At 40.1% G+C, this 23,298-nt stretch overlaps 1 protein-coding gene across 1 annotated transcript; it reads left to right on the top strand.

The window, feature by feature from the left end:
* The first annotated feature begins 18,604 nt into the window (after positions 1 to 18,604).
* Hcf (Host cell factor) lies at positions 18,605 to 22,894 on the top strand. Its single transcript, XM_089739220.1, has one exon. It carries the CDS (start codon positions 18,812 to 18,814, stop codon positions 21,326 to 21,328), a length of 2,517 nt encoding a protein of 838 aa, XP_089595346.1. The 5' UTR covers positions 18,605 to 18,811; the 3' UTR covers positions 21,329 to 22,894.
* Positions 22,895 to 23,298: the final 404 nt, after the last annotated feature.

Raw genomic sequence — 23,298 nt, 5'->3', positions numbered from 1 at the left:
CCTCATCTTTTGTCATCCGGGCTTGGGACCGGCATTAGCAGTTTATCATTATCTATTATCCTTACTTATCCTAGGCTTTTTCAGCTATTTTTAATAGTAATGATTTTACACTAATTCGGAATGCAGTATCTTGACTGAGAAAGATCTACGTTGAGCCTAATTTGACCTCATGGGATATTGAAATAAGGTTGACTTCTGTGTACATGAGCGTATAACATACTGACTGGAAGTACTATAACGTCAAAGCGACGAAAGTTTTAATTTTCAACCCGAAATATGAACAATAATTATAATTACTGACAATACTGTACTGTTAGTGGTATAGCAGTGTTATATATAAACAAACTGTAAGCAGTGTTGTAGACAATATGTATGTTTTGTAGAAAAAAAAAACTCTGAGTTTCATGTCGATTCTTCCCAGTGGCGAAACTGTTTTCCAAATCTATCCGTAACGTTGGGGCGAATTGAAATTTCTCGTAAAGGCCCACTTTAACACATACCGCAATGAATGGATACTACCGTACAGCGTCAGAAGGCTTCTTCGAAAAAGCGGTGCGATAACCCTCTTATCATGGCCGCCTTCGTCTTAAACACGCACTATTGAATCCTCCCGATCTACTGGTGCTCTTCGAAGTTCTACGTGAAACGTAGTCCATAGATACAGCCCGCTGAGTTTCTGGACGGATCTCAGTGGGTCGCGATTTCGATCCGGTGGTAGATTAAGCGAAGCATTGGTGGGGCTAGCGATGAGCCCCATGAGCTCCCCTACACGTCTGCACGCAATTGGAATAGAATAGGCTACCAAAGATTACATAGGAAAAAAAAGCATTTCTCTTAGTTCTCTTCAATTTTAATTTTGCCCGATATTGTTTTATGTTTTATCTGCTTCTAAAAACACGTTTATTTTTCCACGAATACCTACTCTTTGTTAAGGGTACATACTCATTTTAATATCATATTTATAACACAAGTTCAACTTTGGTTTCAAATATGTAATATTGACCACCGGAGTGTCATCAGTATTCGTTTTATGAAATTAAATGGCTCTACACGGAACTTAGCATATGGAAGTACGAAAACTCGGATGTGGTAATTTACTTTCGTGTCATCTATATATTAATACGTGAAGCAAAAACTTTGTATCCCTTTTTACGAAAATTGCGCGGACGGAGGAGTATGAATTTTTCCACACTTATAGAGATTAAAGAGAAGAAGTGTACAATGCTAATATATTTTTAAAATAATGCATAAAATATACATTCAATCAATAAAGAAAACAGTACACACACTACATACCATGTATTTGACGCACACATGCATGCATACTATTTAATTTATTGTCAAACTTTTGTTCTTGACGTCTGTTGTCAAATTGAGAATAGATTAAAATATATTGTTTGTCTTTATTAATATTTTTTATAGTGTAGTCTTCGCGAGATTTGTGATTATAGAAGTATGAAATACTAGCGACCCGCCCTCGCTTCGCTTCGGAAACATTAAAACACACATGAAACCAAAAAAAAAAAAAAAAAAAAAAAGTAGCCTATGTTCGTCAGGGACAATGTCGGCTTCTAATGGAAAAAGAATTTTTCAAATCGGTCCAGTAGTTTCGGAGCCTATTCGAAACAAACAAACAAACAAATCTTTCCTCTTTATAATATTAGTATAGACAATCATAATAGTGTACAAACTTACGATTCCAATTAATTATAGTCGAATTTCGACTACTGCGGGACCACTAGTTATTTCAATAGCTTCTCACATAATGAGAGTGTGTTGTAGTTTACCGAAACGTTTTGCTTCGAAAGCAATTTAGAGTGATTTATTGATTTATTTAATTACCATAATTATTAACCAAATGATGCATACATTACTAAGATCTGCAGAATATGTGGTTACGCTTTTTAGAAGACTTCAAACTTAAATAAGACGTATAACTTCATGTTGAGTACTTACAAACGACATGGGGACAAAATTTCTATTACATCCTAACATCATACTTACTCTACGTGATGGGATAAGTCAGGGCGGCCTCTGTGGGCGATGCTCGACTTCTGTGAGTCCACCATCTCGCAGAAGGAGGCTGAGGAACGGGAGTGGGAGAGCTCTTCTTCCCTTTCGGCGCTGTGCCGCCGCCGTCGAGCCGGGGGTTCTAAGGGGGTTGTGGCTGCGCCGCACGCTACCGTCACTCTAGCGCGCTGGCACCAGGAGGACGGGACAGCGCGTCAGTGGCTGCGGACTGCGATGCGGTCCGCATTTTCGTCGTCGCTGTCGTCGCCGAACATACTGTTGAAGAGCAACCCGGTCGGCGGTGTATTGCGTTCCGACCCGGCAGCCTGGTTCTGGCCCGGCGGGTATCCCGGAACACCAGCGGCACCGCCCGGGCGGCCTGGTAGGGCCGCCGTGCCGCGGAGACCGACGTTGTTGGTCGTCGACTATCGCCTCGACGACCCGTCGGTCGGGCGTCCTCGGGGTGGCGCCGCGTGTCTGGTTGTAGTGTTGACCGCGGGAACCCCCCTACTCTGACCGGGCTCTGACCCCGAACGGAGATCGGACGTCGGGTGTAAGAGTGCAGGGGAGTCGTTTAGTGGGTGGACCCTAAAATCCTTGGGCCTGCGGTCTGCTCTCAACACCAGCAGATCGTTGAGTCTCACATACCCCGCGCGCCCCCTAGGCGCGGGTACCTTGTAGGAGGTTCGGCCCCCGGCCAGAAAAAAAAAAAGGTTGGCCTCTGTGAGCTTCCAGCACGTTCTCCCCCTATAAAGATAACGGTTAACTTAAGTCGAAATTTTGCCACAAATCCTCCAAAAGCACAAACATTCAGCACGTCCGTAAATAGACACGTTACGATTTTACAATCCTAGACATTCAAGCATAGAAGTTTTAATTGGCGACGCAGTAAACTTACTTCACCTAATTAATGTTTAGGAATTATTGCTTTGCAGTTAACGGGAGACCGCACGGGAAATCTAAGCATTGGCATAGTTCGGAGTTGAAAGACTATACTGATACATGATACATTACTAGCCTTTTTTTTTCGGGCCGGGGCCGAACCTCCTACGAGGTCCCCGCGCCTAGGGGGCGCGCGGGGTATGTGGGACTTGACGATCTGCAAGGTGCTGGGAGCAGACCGCGGGCCCAAGGAATTTTAGGGCACTACCCACTAAGCGACTCCCCTGCACTCTTACACCCGACGTCCGATTTCCGTCCGGGGTCAAAACCCGGTCAGAGTAGGGGGGTTCCCGCGGTCAACACTACAACCAGACACGCGGCGCCACCCCGAGGACGCCCGACCGACGGGTTCTCGAGGCGATAGTCGACAACAAACATACATTACTAGCCTAAGGTAACTCGAAAACAATATTCATTTACTACCCAAAGCGTAAACGCTTGCTCGTTGGCGCGTAAAGCTAACAAACGCCCTACGCTTTAGTTTGTTGTACACTGCGCGCTCAGTAAATGAAATGCAACGTTATTAGCGGAACTCCATTATACTGTTGTCGGATCAGTAACCTCCAGGTGTACCACTTGATATCTCGGCAATTGTTATTTTGTGTTTTTTTTTGCACGCAGAACTCTGAAAAAACTGAATCGGTCTTCTGTCTCGGTCTGTGGAATTCAATCGCGAATATTTGTCGAAGCACGTATTTACTGGTGGTAGGACCTCTTGTGAGTCCGCACGGGTAGGTACCACCGCCCCGCCTATTTCTGCCGTGAAGCAGTAATGCGTTTCGGTTTGAAGGGTGGGCCAGCCGTTGTAACTATACTGAGACCTTGGAACTTATATCTCAAGGTTTGTGGCGCATTTACATTGTAGATGTCTATGGGTTCCAGTAACCACTTAACACCAGGTGGGCTGTGAGCTCGTCCACATACCTAGGTAATAAAAATAAAAAAAAATATTTAGAAAAATTGGTATCCGGCTGTGGGATTCGAACACCGATGCCGTCGCGTCGCTCGATACCAATTTAACAGGTATCTTATATCGCAGACCACTACCGGCTAAAACGACGGTCTTCCTGCTCGTACTGCTACTTAAGCTGCTTGACTTTGTGGAATGTATACGACAAAGGGAAGATCTTCCACCGAGCGGGTGTAATTGCTCGATAGACGACGACGGTTCACCCGCCCGCCACAGGAGTAGAGTACATCCACACTACCTGGAGCCACTGCATTCATCCACCGTGTGTTTCCAGAATTTTTTTTGCCACGTACCATCTGGCTTTCGAATGAGCTCTTCTCCAGTGTTTCCCGAGCACTATGTGATGTCCTTCTTCAAACGAGGCTAGTGGACAGTACTTAACGGTAGGCAGCGACTTGGCTCTGCTCTTAGCATTGCTGAAGTCCATGGGCGACGGTAGTCACTCACCAACAGGTGAGCTGTATGCTCGTCTGCTTACAAGGACAATAAAAAAATAAAATAAAATATGCAAGCTTATCTTGAAAATATCGTAAGCGAGATTCAGGCATCTGTCAAATATCTTGCGTTGTGTGATGACTACCCACTACAACTTAAATACCTATATTCTTTTATTGATTTATTTTTTATTGCTTACCTAGATGGGTAGACGAGCTCACAGCCCACCTGGTTTTAAGTGGTTACTGTAGCCCATAGACATCTACAACGCAAATTCGCCACCCACCTTGAGATAGAAGTTCTAAGATCTCAGTATAGTTACAACGGCTGCCCCGCCCTTCAAACCGAAACGCATTACTGCTTCACGGCAGAAATAGGCAGGGCGGTGGTGCCTACCCGCGCGGACTCACAAGAGGTCCTATTACCAGTAAAAAATACCACACCAGTAATATTCGCCGAAATTAATTTAAATTGGTCGTACGTGCTATACGATAGGCAGATAAAAAAGACCAGACAATGGTGACTATCCGTGCGGGCCCATCAACTTTGCGACCAGCCAAACGATAGGAAGGAAAAACAGAATCTGCCTCTACGTGCCACAGACGAGAACCAATGCAGTCATTATTTATACGCGCACTATTTGTAACTCTTCATTTCCCAAATCTTCCCGGTCCGGAAATTGTTTCGAGGCTACGCACTCCTATGAATGTATATAAGGTATAAGGAATCACTTGAAAGATATTTTTTCGGAAAGAGAACTTCCGTATGACGTAAGACGTAAACAAAAATGCTACTAGCAATAAACTTTCAACAACAAACTTTATTTCTATTAGTAAGTGCCGCCACCCACTTTTAGATATGGCTTCTAAGGTCCTCAGTATAGTTACGACGGCTGCCTCACTACCTACTAATTTCATATTTCAACAACATTCAGTAATCGATACTGATTGTTTTTGATCCATTCATAAATTAGGTATATATTTCACTTTGACCTTGACAGTACTCACTTATGTTATGACGTCACCGTCGATTTGGGCGTGCGAGAGGGATAGCAACATTTTCAATTAAGTTTTAAGTACACCTAACTTAAAATATTTTTAAAATCATTTGCAAGCTAATTCTAAGTGGGCAATTTGAGTGGATACCTTCTGATATTTAAGGAATTTCCGTAACCATTAGTTAAGACTGTCAGCCCGTCGACAAAGGTACGCCATGATTTAACCTCCTTTAAGAAGAATTTGTAAAATCATTATAACATTCAATGTATTATTCTCGGCTGTCCTAACCTTTAAGAGACATAAATTGAGTCTGGGTTGAATACCGCTAGAAAATGCTAAACCCTGAATAGTCTCGTCGAATATTAACTGATTCTGAGTTACTCGAGAGCGAAGATTTGAACCAATAAATGTCCATATCATTCTCACCCTTCCGAGCAAAGGCAAACTGAATTTAAAGAAGCCAAGGGATTTATAGGCTTCTTTCAGTGCTAGCGAAAAAACAGGACTATGGATATCATGAAAAGTTGCGAGTGTAGCTGGAGGATTTATTACTCAATTCACAAATTTACCGTTTCCCACAGTTTACCGTTTTTGTTTTTATAAAATTTTTGTTTTTATAAAAAACAGAACCATCTGATGGTAAGTTATTAGTATCGCTCTTGGACATCAGCAATGCCAGACTCGCATGAAAGCTGCGACCTTCTCGGACATGGTTTGAAAAATAACATGTCATTGTACTCGTGACACATCGTGGAGGGCATTTTTTTATTGCTTATGTGGATGGTGGACGAGCACACAGCCCGCCTTGTGTTAAGTGGTTACTGGAGCCCATAGACATCTACAACGCAAATGCACCATCCACATTGAGATATAAGTTCTAAGGTCTCAGTATAGTAACAACGGCTGCCCCACCCTTCAAACCAAAACGCATTACTGCTTTACGGCAGAAATAGGCGGGGTGGTGGTGCCTACCCGCGCGGACTCACAAGAGGCCCTACCACCAGTAATTACGTAAATTATCATTTTGCGGGTTTGATTTTTATTACGCGATGTTATTCCTTCACCGTGTAAGTCAATCGTGAACATTTGATGAGTACGTATTTCATTAGAAAAATTGGTACCCGCCTGAGATTCGAACACCGGTGCATCGCTCAACACGAATGCAGCACACGTCTTATCCTTTAGGCCACGACGATTGTGAACGCTGTGTTGTCCATGGTCAACAATTATTTTGTCTCAAAGGCAGTACATACATATCCGTATGCATAACAACCATATAATAATACCAGTTAACTGTCTTTTTTTTCACTCACTGTAACATAAACTTAAGATAAGCTGTAACCCAAATAAGCGTTAGAACATGAATGATATTAATATATCGAATTCGGATTTGACATTGAAAGACATATTTTCAGGTCACAGCACATGTTAAATATGGATATTAAAATAGTTGACAGCGAAAATGTATTTTTAATGAAAAATAAACTCCTGAGCTATACAGGCAGATACGATACAAGAAGTCGGCGGTAGAATTAGGATCACCTGATAAAACACTGTCTACATTTTCTATGTTTTTTTTTAGTTTGTATTGATGGGTGGACGAGCTCACAGCCCACCTGGTGTTAAGTGGTTACCGGAGCCTATAGACATCTATAATGTAAATGCCGCCACCCACCTTGAGATATGAGCTCTCAGTATAGTTTCTCACTCAGTGAAGTAAGATATAATTAGTCAAATCAGTATAATTACATGTGTCATATGTGAGGGACAACAGAGTTACCACAGTTTTGCCTAATACGATGTAGCCCTTCCGATTTTTTTATGACGGTTGAGGATTTGATGTCTCAAGATTGGCGCCAATACGTTGTGACGTTTTTTTTTATTACCCATGTAGGCAGGGGAGTACACGGCCCACCTGATGGTGAGTAGTTACCGTCGCCCATGGACTTCAGCAATGCCAGGGGCAGAACCAAGCCGCTGCCTACATAACGTCAGCGTGCTTAGTGCGAGTTTTTTAACGTGTCGTGCAGGGAAGAACCGCGATAGTGCCGATAGTGATTTTGACGGGAAGTTTGGATTATTTTGTTGTGACGAGATTATTAAATGGTTTACAAGAAAGAGATTAATGAAGATGCAGATTCGTTAATAACCAAAGAAGCTATTTTTATATCTATGCTGTCAAATTCGCATGGGCTTGGCATCGAGAATCCCGGTAAAATGCCAAGTATAGTAATGCTCAAATGTATAAGGTTAGTATTTTTTTTAGATTAGTCGCACAGTTTGTGACAAATTTGCCTTACTGGGGTTGTTACGATCACTGTGTGCTTAGTGCGAGTTTTTTAACGTTCTCGATAGCGTTAAAGTTAACTGAAATTTGTATGGAGTTGGAACGTATGCCTACGGGTGCCGTTAGGGGCGCTGATCCAACTGCAAATAGCCTCTGATAACCAGTTAACACCAGGTCGGATGAGCCACGTCTGCACATCTAAACAAACCACCACACGATCAAAGCCAGCAATCAAATCCAACTGGATTCAATTAATACTACAATAGGAATCAGTCTGCCCTACGACATTTGCAAACGTTTTCTCAGACCAGCCTCAGACTTCGAATACATAAACAGAAACAAGTAATAAGACTTGTTAACGAGATATCTTGTTCAATTAAGATTAGCGAAATTAAATGCTCCCGCGCTTGCTTCGTCGGTCGAGTCAATGAACCTTGCAGCCTAACTAATCGCATCAGAGTCGAAAGATGACAAAATTTGACAATGTTTTTAAGTTTTTTTTTTTTATTTCTCAAATGGGTGGATGAGCTCACAGCCCACCTGGTGTTAAGTGGTTACTGGAGCCCATAGACATCTACAATGTAATTGCGCCACCCACCTTGAGATACAAGTTCTAAGGTCTCAAGTATAGTTACAACGGCTACCCCACCCTACAGACCGAAACGCATTACTGCTTCACGGCAGAAATAGGCGGGGTGGTGGTACCTACCCGTTCGGACTCACAAGAGGTCCTACCACCAGTAAAATAATCATTGCCGTTTGGCGTACGATAAGACAGTGTAATCTATGATCGTGAAATGGAAAGCATTTCATTTTCATATATAGGATTACACTTTTTTGAAATGAAAACTTATTTAGGGTGGATTCGACCAAACTTAAATTTATACATGATTAACTATACGAGGAATAACCTATTCCATGATTTTAATCTCGAGTAAATCCATAGGCGTTTTTCCACGTAAACGATAGTATACTTGCGCTAGGAATAACAATACGCGAATAGCAGAGAACGGTGAACGAAAATAAAATCTGGCAAATAAATGTTGTTGTTTAACGGCATAGTGTAAAAGCATACATAGCGTCAACTCGATTTTGCCGTATTTAAGTGTGAAAAGTAGCTGTAATGTAGATAGAGAGAGAGAGAGAGAGAGAGAGAGAGAGAGTATTCTTTATTGTACACCAAAAAACAAATAAACAGTGCGATACATTAACAAGATATCTAGCTGTCAAACGTATTAATTTTATTTGTTGTTTGTTTGAGGGAATTGTCAAGTTTTGTCGTGTGGTTTTATCTTTTTTCGTTTAAACTTTGCATTACACAATGCCAGACTATTAATAATAATTTAGTGCATTGCGTTGACTTGAAATTAAAACAGAATAAATATTTATGAACTGACAGAAATCATATGATTGGACTGACTGACGCCATTACTTTATTCTAGGAATAGCTCCGTTATTCCGTGCGAAACAGCGGTATAGTACCAATTGCCGAATAGGCCCACTATTCTTAGAATTGTAGATGTTAAAACGTAAAATTGATTTACTCTCGATTAACTGACGAGTTATTCTAAGAATAAGATTTACTCTTGTTTGGTCGAATCCACCCTTAGTCGCGTGAAGCATTTTTTGTTACGGGAAAATCAAATGAGTTCGCGTCGCCCGATATGCTGATGTTACGTATACATGTATAACACGTCGTTTAAGCCTGTTTTTTTTCCTATCTATGCTGATAGCCTTGAGAGGCTATTTCAGCTTCACACTAACGTGCAGATGAGCTCACGGGGCTCAAACCGGAGAGTTGCTAACACTGGCCCTAGCAAGAGCAGTGCTTCGCAGAATCTACCACCGGATCGGAAACGCGACCCACTAAGAAGATCCGGCGAGAAACTCAGTGGGCTGTGTCTGTGCGGTCGTTTAAGCCTGACCGTGTGCTGTAAGCTTTAAACGCTTTTTGGATGGGTGGAATCTTGTGAGTTCGCGTCACCGACATGCATAATAGCAGTATATCTGTAGCAGTATAGAAGTCGTCGTGGCCTAAAGGATAAGACGTCCGGTGCATTCGTATCGAGCGATGCACCGGTGTTCGAATCCTGCAGGCGGGTACCATATTTTTCTAATGAAATACGTACTTGACAAATGCTCACGAATGACTTCCACGGTGAAGGAATAACATCGTGTAATAAAAATCAAACCCGCAAAAATTCTAATTTGCGTAATTACTGGTGGTAAGACCTCTTGTGAGTCCGCGCGGGTGGGTACCACCGCCCTGCCTATTTCTGCCGTGAAGCAGTAATGCGTTTCGGTTTGAAGGGTGGGGCAGCCGTTGTAACTATACTGAGACCTTAGAACTAACATCTCAAGGTGAGTGGCGCATTTTCACTGTGGATGTCTATGGGCTCCAGTAACCACTTAACACCAGGTGGGCTGTGAGCTCGTCTACCCATCTAAGCAATAAAAAAATCCGTGAAAGTGTCTGCCAGTCTGCAGAAACATAATCTCTTGATATCTCCCGTAATTTGTACGTTATACATATATTTCTATGAAACTATGCTTATACTATGTCTTAAAGCACGCATCGAACCGTTATTCCACAACAAAGCGTAGATTACTCAAAACCCTCATAGTGTCTTGGAGATTGCTTGACAACTTAACAAACAAACCGGCTATAGTGATAAGTGGAAGCGATTAGCGATTCAAAGTGGGACTCTCCAAACATTAAATTAGCGCGTACGCTGAAGATTATCTCTAACGAATCGTTTCGGTCTAGTGATCGTATTTAATCCAATAAGTCAAATACCTAGACTGAAGACCACTTACCGGTAATCCCAGCGTTGGGCGGCCCCCTGCCCGTTAGACCGATGACTTGCGGCGATATGCTGGAGAAGATTGGATGTGGAAGGCGGAGGATCGTTCATTATGGGAGAGGCTTGCATCCAGTATTGGATAGATACAAGCTGATGATGAAGTCAAATACCAACGTTCCTAATCAGATTCGTCCTTAACACTAAACATACCACAAGGGTCAAATGACCCATCTTAAACTTTAGCATTGAAAATGCACGTATCATCTTATTGCATTTGCACATTTGACTTCATGACTTTTTCTTACCAATTAATCTACAGTTATTGAAGTGAAACTTCTTTAGAATCGTGATTTCAAACTCGATGAAACGAAATGAAACGAAACGAAAAAATAAGTGTTCCGCGATTGGCTTGCCGAAGCGGCTCCGAGCGGCGCCAACAAATCACGAAGCGCTCCACACGGTCTCGCGTCCCCGACTAGTTATATGTACTTTTGTTTTTGTTTTGTTTTGTTTATTTAGAGTAATACTTGTCGTATAGCGTTATCTACCCGCTATGGTAGAAGTAGGTACCAGTAAGTGTTGGTATGGTTAAAGTTAACTAATGCCTGATAATCTTTATAACATCGTGCAATAAAGATCAAAGCCGCAAAAATACAATTTGCGTTATCACTGATATGAAAAGTGCACATTATAAGGTCATAGACGTAGGTAGCACTAGGCTAGCTGTTCTATACCGCGAGTCAAGTCTTCCGGCTTAAAGGGTGGAATACTTGTCATATCGTTGAGAATTAGACTTTATGTATGAAGGCAGAAGGCTGCATTCAAATTATAATGGACTAGCTGTACCCGTCCGCTTCGCTGGGCATTTAAAGTAACATTATTATTTCTCCCCTCCACAAAGATTCTCATCATTAACTTCCCCGCAACTGGTGTAGGGAGTCCAACACTCATATAAATATTAGCCTTTCCATTAAGTACATGTATTTTCTACATGGATACCAAGTTTCAAGTCAATCGGATGCATGGTTCAGCAGTTATAACGGAACATCCGTAAAAACCACTGTAGATTTATAGATACGTGGACGTTAACCATTTATTCAAAAGCGCTCTTCTATACAATATGAGCTCTGAGCCTAAATATTGTTTACATATCTAGTAAATTGAAGACGTATTTATTTTAATACACGTACATACATTCTGATTAACCCGCTCGCTGCGGTACGAGCTCGTATAGAACCGCACGGAGTTTCCATGAGGTGTCTCGTGAATAAAATTTGTGAGCAAAATTTATAATCTACGTAATTACTGGTGGTAGGACCTCTTGTGAGTCCGCACGGGTAGGTACCACCGCCCTGCCTATTTCTGCCGTGAAGCAGTAATGCGTTTCGGTTTGAAGGGTGGGGCAGCCGTTGTAACTATACTGAGACCTTAGAACTTGTATCTCAAGGTAGGTGGCGCGTTTGTGTTGTAGATGTCTATGGGCTCCAGTAACCACTTAACACCAGGTGGGCTGTGAGCTCGTCCACTCATTTAAGCAATAAAAACAAAAAAAGAATAAAAGTGACGTTTCTTTCGGTGCGAACAAGGATGTTAATTTCTTTTCTAATAACCTAGACATAAATAAATTCCTTTTGCTCTTGTAGGAAGATGAGTTTAAGGCCCACCTGATGGCGATGGTTACCGTCGATCATAGACGGGAGAAACGTCAAGGCAGAGCCCTATACACTTCATTTCGGATCCTTCCGATCCACTAACGGTGCTTCTAAGTACCTAAAACACCGGTCATCGTTCTCGTCGAACCCTTCGCTTGCGACGAAACGTCAGCCTAATGTTATAAATGTGAAAATGTGTGTATGTTCGTCTTTCATTCAAAAAAAGAAGTAATGAATTGATATGATTATTTTGAAAGTGACGATGTGACCTGGCATGACCATCTATCTCAAAAAAAAAACTTATATCCACGAGAACGGCTCTATCTTTAGAAAAATAAGGTGACACTTTAGAGAAACTAATTGACAATTTCCATTGCCCGCGCGGGCGAAGCCGCCGGTAACAGTGTGATTAGTTTTTAACGTTCTCGATAGCGTAAAAGTTAACCCAATTTTGTATGCAGTTGGAACAGCGCCCCTCGCGGCAAACGTAGGCAAACGATCCCGTTCCATACTTGACAAATATGAGTTAACTTTTACGCTATCGAGAACGTTAAAAGACTCGCACTAAGCACACAGCTGTACGTTCCGATCGTCCGTTAAGATGGATCAGTCCATTTAATGAAATAAACAAAAGAAAACGACGTTTCTTCGTTTATATTCACGTGAAAGATCCTATTTACATAGAAGTACGTGTGGAGCGTCCGTCTAGCGAGGAGAGTCCATTGTTTCGGGCGAAATGTCGGAATGTTTGCATGGGTGCCGGTTTCAGAGTGCTTCAATCAATACGAGATAGAGTAACATAAATAGATAGTTGAAGCCTTGTTACCTATACGATGTGTTTCACTGTGTGCTTAGTGCGAATTTTTTAACGTTCTCGATAGCGTAAAAGTTAACTCAATATTTGTATGGAGTTGGGACGTTCACCTACGTTTGCCGCTAGGGGCGCTGTTCCAACTGCATACAAATTTGAGTTAACTTTTACGCTATCGAGAACGTTAAAAAACTCGCACTAAGCAGACAGGTTTCCATAATACAGGCAGTTGATCACGTTCATAGCTAGAATTGCTTCTATGTTCAGCATGAGAAACACATATCGAGGGTTGAAAGGCTATCTAATAATGTGTTTTTTTTTTTTACCTGATGTTAAGTGGTTACCGGAGCGGACATCTATAACGTAAATGCCGCCACCTACCTTGAGATATGAGTTCTAAGATCTCAGTATAGTTACACTGCTTGGTTCAAGCGATATTTCGTTTAATACGCAACATTTATCTTTGTAATTAAAGGTGTGCTTTATTTGGTATTAGCCTAAACAGTTCGATGTTTTTATTTGAACTTTAATTAAGTTTTACTCCATTCTTTTTTTATTTATTTTTTATTACTTAGATGGGTGGACGAGCTCACAGCCCACCTGGTGTTAAGTGGTTACTGGAGCCTATAGACATCTACAACTCAAATGCGCCACCCACCTTGAGATATACCTAGTCAGGTCATAAATTCTGTCACATGTTTAATGTAAAATAATTGAAACAAGTTTATTCATTATGTAACCATTCATATACTAAAATGAACTTAACAAAACATAGATTCTTATGACACTAAAGTTTATTCAAAATGACCTCCGTGATTTTGAATACAGGCCTTCAATCTGCGCGGCCAGTCGTCTATCGCAGCACGAACGAGGTCCATGTCAATATCGGCGGCTGCCTTAATCAAGGATGTCTTGAGTGACTCCAAATTGGGATGAGGCTTTGAGCACGCCTTTTCCTCCAAGTGTTGCCATATCTTGTAATCTAACGGATTCAAATCTGGACTGGAGGAGGGCCAGTCTTCGTGCCGGATGAAGTCGATTTCACGCGCCGCCAGCCAGTCTTGTGTGCTCTTCGCTCTATGAGCTGGCGCCGAATCTTGTTGGAATACCCAGTGCCTGTTATTGAACATGGTATGAGAAACCGGTTCCACAAGGTTTGTCAGGACTGTATTTTGATACACAACTGCATTCGTTTTTACTCCTTTCTCACAAAAATGTACCTCTGTTAAGCCCCAATAAGAAACTCCCAACCATACCATGAGCGAGGATGGAAAATGACCTCGTTGGACACGCGGAATACGGTTGCTCGCTACTTCACTACTGTGTGCGTACACCTTATCATTTTTTTTGTTGTAGCTCTCTTCTACGGTAAAAATTTTTTCATCCGAAAAAAGAATTTCCCGATATTTTTTTCCCGCGTACCGCTCCAACAAAGCGCGGCATCTCTTCAGTCTCAATTCCATTAGACGAGCATTCAAACGATGTCCTGTTTTTCTTCGATATGCCCGAAGCCCTAAGTCTTCATTTAACACCCTTTTCACCGTGGTTCTGCTTAACCCCATCTAAAGAGCCAACAGTTTCTGCTTACGTTTGGGATTTCTTTGAATTCGCGCCTTCACAGCTTTTATCACTGCTGGAGTCCTAACAGACCGAGGGCGACCACTTCGTGACCTGTCATCTACACTAGAGTCTTCATTATATCGTTTGATGGTACGATAAACGAATCTTTTGGTTATATTCAAATTTTTCAGCATGTTAAAAATTTGAATTGGCGCGTAACCGCAACGGTGCAACGCAATAACTGCAACACGGTCTTCTTTAAGCGTCCACTCCATATTTAAAAATGAATAAAATTCTAAAAGTATACATTTTTATTTTCATGAACAATTCGAAATTCGAATTCAATAAACTTTTTTGTGGCCAGCATTCTAAAAGAAAAGTTTTTACTGTGTGACAATACTTATGACCTGACTAGGTAAGTTCTAAGGTCTCAGTATAGTTACAACGGCTGCCTCACCCTTTAAACCGAAACGCATCACTGCTTCACGGCAGAAATAGGCGGGGCGGTGGTACCTACCCGTGCGAACTCACAAGAGGTCCTACCACCAGTAATTACGCAAATTATAATTTTGCGGGTTTGATTTTTATCACACGATGTTATTCCTTCACTGTGGAAGTTAATTGTGAACAGTTGTCGAGTACGTATTTCATTAGAAACATTGATACCCGCCTGAGATTCGAACACCGGTGCATCGCTCAACACGTGTGCACCGGACGTCTTATCCCTTAGGCCACGACGACGTTTTATTTTTTTATTATGTTGTTTTTTCTCAAATATTTAAAACTTTAAATGGCAATGTAAAGTTGCAAAAATGTCGCTTGGGTAAACTAAATGGCCTTTCAGCCCTCGATATGAAACAAGAGCCGTGATCCAAACGACTGGAACCGAATCATTAGTACAGTTAAGGCTATAAGAAAAATGTAGTTATTTCCAGATATTTTTTTTGTAATATTAAATCATACGTAATATGCCACAGGCGGATGTAGACTATACGCATTTTTTAAGTATAAATTGAATGTGGTAAATGATGTCTATGGGCTCCAGTAATCACTTAGCACCAGGTGGGCTGTAAGCTCGTCCACCGAACAAAGCAAAAAAAAAACAAATGAAAGACGGTATATTAATATACAACTTCCTTTTTTTTAATTCCAAATGCAGGACCTATGTCTTTAGGTTTCGTTAAATATGTTTTGATACGATGTTGAATTATGTACATTTTTTATTTACATCAATAAGGAGATGATTTTTAGAGCTGAACCAAACCCTAGCAACATCGCTGGCAATTGTGCCACTTATCATCTGTATGTAACAGAGTATAGTCATGTTATTGATTGGCTTTGAAGGCAAACTAATTGTGTATTTTTTTTTCTCCCTATACATTTTCAATTTTCAAACAAAATACTATACATACTTATTAACTCTATTGCACGTTTAAAATAATTCTGTCGCGCTCCTGAAAATTATGTTTATGCCCAGTCTAGCATACTTGCCACGCGTCCCTTCAATGTTTTCGTATTTTTAGAGTACATTTTTTTGTTTAATGTTTGAACTAATTTTGTCTATGCTTATTGTGGTCTCAGCGAGAAATACTCGTAATAATTCTATAGTGTAGTGACATCTATTGCTGCCATCTATTGGCCAAATAAAAGTATTAAAAGACATCAAAAGTTTATATAAGAGCCATCTATTGTTTGAAAATAGATCTATCTTAATAAAAATTGATAAAGGTTATATTGTATTTATTTAAATAATGAAAAAAATATTAAAAACGAAATGTAATCATATCAGTCAAGAGTGCTGTTGAGAAATAGTAAGTGTTAAACGTCGGTATATAAAAAATATACAAAACTATACAAACTTCACAAGAAACCCTTCACTTTACAGCTTACTCATTCCTACACTTGAAATTAATAATAATCCGCCCAGAGAGCGGTAATTTCAACTGAACTCATTTTAATTTTAAAGAGAGCGCGATCGCTTGCTACTGTCGATCACGAGTGGTCAATATGATTTTGGCATATTTAATAAACTTATGTCTACGTTTTAATTATGTAAAGTTTACTGTTTATTTGTTTCTCTGTATACTATTATACAGACAATTTCCAGTACAAAGTGGTTATAAAATGAGATATCTTTAGTACATTTATTACACAATTTTTTAATCCAATTAAACAACCTGGCAGCTCCGAGCGCCATAGACAATGACGCATTCATTGAACTTTTGAAGGACGTTCTTTCCCGCGCTTTTCAATTTTTAGCCAACATTATAGTAAAAAATCTGTGTTCGGAAACAGCTATAATTTAAAACTGTACTAGATTTCAGAACAGTTTCTCTTTTTGACGGAATAATTTCCTTAAGTTATTTGATTAACGTTGCAAAGTTCAGCTCTGTAATAAGAACACGATACCGCTCAACATTATTCTATATACACCTACAGTTGATATAGCCTAGAAATATTATAAAGCTCTTTATTCACAAAAATAAACTGTATGCTGTATGCTGTCGGTCTGTAAAAACTGTATGCTATCGGTCTAAAATGACAATACCACACCTCTTCTATTAAGTATCGTAGAAGGTGACTAATAGATTCACGGGAGAGTGAGCGACAGCGTTCTCAGCGACAGCATAGCAGCGCACTGCGACGACAACCAGCTTTTACTAGAAGCATGGCATATTGTAAGCTTGTAGGGATCGTTAGGGTGGATTGATCTGATCTGAACACACAATATTATAATACTAACCAACCAAGATGCTAACATTTACGACTTAGGCCTTCTTTAAGCTTTGCGCCGATTGAAGCACAATTTGAATTTGCTGTTAATGTACAAGAAAGAAAAACATTTAACCATGTTATTATAAATCTGCTCGACTCAACGGTAGTAAGTAAATGGCAGATGTTACCGAAAATCCTAAATCAGAATGCTACCAATACTTGAAGACGGAACTAATGAAACGTCTTTCTGCTTCTCGAGAGATTGCTATAACGACTGCTGGATGATGAGGACATCGGAGATTAAAAACCGTCCCGATTTCCACCTTCGCAATTTGGCAGGAGCAGTTTTTAAAAACGAGGACATAATTCGACAATTATGGATTTGTCGCTAGCCAAACAACACATAAGCCATCCTCGTCACTAAAAAGGACCTGCCACTAGAGAATCGAACCGATATAGCCGAAAGAATCATGGAAGTGTCTGCACCAACATCTTTTTAGGTTGTACAAGGTCTGAACTCGCAGAGCTCAAGTTACGCATTGAAGCTCTTACGAAATCTTTTGAAATATTTAGCACAAAACAAGGTCACATTCAAGAGCACGCAATGACAAAATATATAGATCACGTCGGGGTCACTCATCAACTTTATTTTTATGTAAATTTTCTTCCACCTTCTTTTTAGCAATGTCATCTGTGATTATCCTTTTCTTTTTCGACTTCCTACAAATAGGTTAAAGTCTGTTTAGTTCCTACAGATCTACACTACCGGACTAAATATTTCTGTCCAGTTGGAAGATGAGACAGCTGCACAAAAAATAGCCTTGTAGTAAATAAATAAAAAGTCACTAAGTACTGAAAATTATTTCTGATTATTAATTCGCCCTTTCAAGAGCTCAATGATAATTTTACTCAAGGAAAGTCAAATTCAGTTGAGCTCCAATTATTTTAATTATCTTTAACTGTCTAGAGTGGTTTACTTAATATTTATTAATTTAATCTTAAACATAAATTATAGATTATCAAAAACGCCAAATTTTTGTTTAAATAAAATGCGATTTTAAAATATTCTACAATCATATTTTATAACAGTGGTGTATCCGAAAATTGTGAACAATATGGTTTTATCAAAATAAAAGGCTAAAGGTTTTTTACGTCTTTTATCATTGTTAATTAACTTTATCTTCGAAAACTTCATCAGAATTCAAATTAAATTTGCATTTCTAAGTCATTACGATATTTTGCTTCGATTAACTAGTTTACAACAGCAAAATTTTATATGATGTCTATAATTCCCTTGGCCATAGTTCGTTTTTAAAACAATTAAATGTAGTAGACAAATTCTTGACGTCCGACGCCGTTCTAACTCTTTTTGTTATGTTGGTAGCGCTGTTGCTAACGCCATTTTTGTTGTACACTATAAGCTTCATAAGGTGATTTTTTTATACTCATGGGAATAGTTCACGGGTGCGAAAGAGAAAACCGAGTCTGATTGTATTAGCAGCTTCGACTAACCTGAATATTTTCTTCAAAGCTTATTTACGACGTTTCTCATTGTCTATGTTCTATAGATACGCATCCCGAACAATACATACGGTGTATTGCTTTTAGTAACAAATGTATAGTGAAAATGAAGGAAAACGCGGTACTTAAGTGGCAAAAAGTGTACAATCCTACCGGCCCTCAACCGCGACCCCGCCATGGCCATCGCGCGGTCGCCATAAAAGATTTGATGATAGTTTTCGGCGGCGGAAACGAAGGAATCGTTCACGAACTGCATGTCTTCAATACCACCACTAATCAGTGGTTCGTACCAGTCACAAAAGGAGAAGTCCCACCAGGATGCGCTGCCTACGGCTTCGTGGTAGACGGTACGCGCCTGTTAGTTTTTGGCGGCATGGTAGAGTACGGCAAGTATTCAAATGATTTGTACGAATTACAAGCCTCTAGGTGGGAATGGAAACGTTTAAAACCACTGCCACCAAAGCAGGGTCTTCCACCTTGTCCACGACTCGGTCACAGCTTTACGCTTCTCAATGGGAAAGTATACCTGTTTGGCGGACTGGCCAATGAAAGCGACGATCCAAAAAATAACATACCGAGATATCTTAATGATCTATACATTTTAGGACTTTATCCTAATTCATCTATGACTGTTTGGGATATACCTTTGACTTACGGTCAGTCTCCACCTCCCCGAGAGTCTCACAGTGGGGTAGCATATACTGACAAAAACACAGGCAAATCATCTTTAATTATCTATGGAGGCATGAGTGGATCTCGCCTTGGTGATTTGTGGATACTTGATGTTGACACAATGTCATGGTCTCGACCGGAAGTTGGAGGACCTCCACCTCTTCCTAGATCACTTCATACAGCTACAGTTATCGGCCACCACATGTATGTCTATGGTGGCTGGGTACCGCTGGTCCCTGATGAATCTAAACTTGCTACACATGAGAAAGAATGGAAGTGCACAAACACCCTTGCTTCATTGAACCTAGAAACAATGACTTGGGACAATATAGCACTGGACAAATTTGAGGAATGCGTTCCTCGGGCTCGAGCTGGACACAGTGCTGTTGCTATTCAAACTAGACTGTACATATGGTCTGGAAGGGATGGATATAGGAAAACTTGGAACAACCAAATCTGTTGCAAAGACCTTTGGTATCTTGAAGTAGGAGTACCACCACAAGCGGGACGTGTAGCCCTTGTACGTGCTGGCACCACATCATTGGAACTATGCTGGCCTGCTCTCAACACAGTTACCACTTATTTATTGCAAGTACAGAAATGTGGCAAAGTGACACCTACACGTTTCCCGGCTGCCTCTGAACCTGTGGTTGCACCACCTCCTGCATCTCCTGCTGCCACACAGACTGATGCTGCTAAAGCTTTTGGTCTATCTTCTCCAGTTTCTTCATCGATCCCCATCACACCATCTGATACAAATGCTCGTGTAGTAGTTACAGTAGCTTCACCTATAGTGACACCAATCATCACGACTCCTCAAAAAGTAACACCTGGAACACTCAAACTGTCTGCTCAAGCTGCCACCGTAAAAGTCACGCCGGGCACTCCAACTACGAAACAGTCATTCCAGGCGAAAGCAATAGTCAAATCTCCCGCTAATCCTGCGACGCCTAGCTCCTCTCAACAGATCAAAGTGGCCGCGGTGACACCGCAAGGTGTGACAAGAATCGTAAGCGGCGTCTCGACACCAGGAACCGTACGTGTCTCTACAGCACAGTCTGGTGCACAGATTGTGTTAGGATCGGCCTCTGGAGGCGCCGGTACGCCGCGTTACGTACAAGTGAAAACAGGCGGGAGTGGTGCTGTTCCTGTGAAGTTGAGTGCTGGTAATATGCCTGTCAAACTTGCAGGTAATGCAGTCCCATTAAAGATTGGTACTACTAACATTCAAGGAAAATTGACTCCCAACAGTGTGCAGAAAGTAGGACAAGTCACTGCTGGAAATCTACCCTTGAAACTCGGTGCCGGTAATGTCAAGATTGGTACGAGTAATGTTCTTGTAAAAACAGCAGGCGGAATGCCCTTACAGGGTGGTGTTGCAAACCTACAAACAAAAGTCGCCACCGGGGTTCCTGTGAAACTAGGCGCCGGTAACATTCCTGTGATAGCCAGCTCAGGGGGCACGATTCAAATAGCAGGTGGAACACTGGCTGGCCAACAAGTAAAAACACCTGTATATAAGATATTGACAGCAAAATCAGGTGATCAAACAGCAACAGTGGCTACATCAACAGCAACTGGTGCGACAGTACTAAGGCAAGCAGCTGGCAATGCTGGTATTCCCGTCATCATAAAGAAAACAGGTGCGGGTGCGCAAGCAAGTAATACACCGCAATTTGTTACCCTTGTGAAGACCTCAACAGGCATGACTGTAGCAACTATGCCAAAAGTAGCAATGATGAACAGGTCTGGAGCAGCCGTCTCTCAAGCACAAAACATCGCTCCGGGGGCCACTATTGTAAAGTTAGTATCTAACACTGTTGGTGGTAACAAAATTATCACTTTACCATCTAATATGTTGCAACTAGGTAAGGCTGGTGTTGGTGGAAAACAGACCATAGTAATCACCAAATCAGCTAGCCAAGCAGCACAGTCAAATCAACAACAGTGAGCTGGCAACAATTTGTCAACTGTACTCAGAGTGCCCTTAGCTGTGAACCGGTGCGTGTGAGTCATGCAGAGTGTACAGGTTGAGTCTGGAGCGGTGTGTTCACAGTATGTAAATTAAATTAAATTCTGAGTGTGCTCCAATTGAGTTTCTATTTTAAATCATAGTTGTTTTGTATGTTAAATAGGTCTGTGTAGAAAATGTCCTCATAGAATTCTAATACAAGAAATATTTTATTTACAAGCTCCTGAGAAATTTTAATATTTTATCTTTCATTATTTCCAAAGTATATTGAACATCTCATGATCTGTCGTGAGTTATTGTTCACATCATAGAAATGTTATAACTAAACCTGATAGTCACAAATGGTTATGTCTGATATTTGTGACCTGGATTTGACAACCTCATGCAAGTGCCTGGTGTGCAGTTCTTGTTTGTGCTTAGATAATATAATTACCAAGACGGGGCAATTTGATGTTTAATTTAAAAGAAATGTTTATATGCTTCATTTATATTTTAAGCATGTGTTTGTTTTATTCCTGTATTAAATATTTTTATACTGTAATAATAATTATTATTATGTGTTGTTTATTGTACACATATAATAGATTTCCATGAGCGTCGCATTTGAATACATTTGAATACACCTAGTTTTGTTGGGATGTCTTCCTTTATAAAAAGATAATTCATTTGTTTCAAATAAGTTTAAATTTCCTGATTTTTTTTACAATGCGGCTAATAGATTGTTAGAAAATCTAAAAAGAACCCGGCTTTAATGACTACAAAACAGTGATTTCAGTAAATTCATAAAATGGATAAGCTTTGTCATTAAAACTGGAGTTACTGTTTCTTGTTAATTATAAAATAAATGTAGTAGTTTAACAATACTTATTGCACTATTTAAGTTTTTTTTTATGACAATATAATACTTTTTGTAGCATTTTGTTTTTTCTTTCTTAGTTGGTCTACTTTTACACACACCTGAGGCTGTATTCCAGTAATTTTGACCATTGATCCGATATAACAAAAATGTTAAAAAAAACTGACATTGATAAAATGTGCCTGCTAAATTATGTTTTATACGTTTGAAATATTCATTTAGGCACTTCCAGCGACAATGACAACTTTATTGTTTTTTATATTATTTTCAATTACATACTACATAATATGTTAAGAAGATTAAATTTAGATTTAGAAATGCAGGTTAGAATTTTGGCGCCAATTTAAACAACAGATGGTTTTCAAAGAGTATCTACTTAAAACAATATGCCGGTACAGGCTAGCTATGTAAATTAATGTTATTAGAAGAAAAATAATAAATATGGGATACTACTTTGTATTCTTTTTTTGTATATGGTATAAAAATGTCTAAATTTTATCCTGTATTTCTATTTCGATTTATGTAATATTACTTAAGCGTTTTAGATGTACGTACATAGTTTAATCATTAATTAATAGATAAGTTAAGTGAGGCATGGAATGTAAATATCATTAAGTAGATAAATTTAATGTTATAGTTTGTTCATATAATATAATATGTTCATTTGCTTGAATAAACGATTTGGATAAGTGAGCCTTTTATTTTCACATTGTTTTAAGTAGGCCAAAAAACTAAATAAATTCTGTTGGTACAACGACAAAGGAGGGATACTCCATCGAGCGGGATATATTGCTTGATAGATGAACGATTCTAATGTTATTCGAAAATTATAATCAAATGTCTGTAGCTCTAGGAGCAGGCACAGGGACCTAAGTAATCCTATTTCTCAGAAGACTTGATTAAGTAGGTAATCAAGACGTGAAGAATTAAAAAATACTATACTAACGGCGTTATATAGTTTTGAATGTTAAAAAAGTAAAGATCTTGAAGTAGGTACTCGATCCTAGATATATAAAATTAATAGTGCTAAATTGTCAATTTACTTGATCACTAGTTTTGGAGGGAGATTTGATTTGACAAAGCAATGCTTCAT

The sequence above is a fragment of the Bombyx mandarina genome, chromosome A1 (genome assembly GCF_030267445.1).
Source record: "Bombyx mandarina strain Sakado chromosome A1, ASM3026744v2".
Taxonomy (NCBI): domain Eukaryota; kingdom Metazoa; phylum Arthropoda; class Insecta; order Lepidoptera; family Bombycidae; genus Bombyx; species Bombyx mandarina.
This window is presented reverse-complemented; position numbering and strand designations above follow the sequence as displayed.

Bases quoted from the DNA above. Each gene is read 5' to 3' on its own strand.
- Hcf (XM_089739220.1), top strand. From the start codon at position 18,812: ATGAAGGAAAACGCGGTACTTAAGTGGCAAAAAGTGTACAATCCTACC.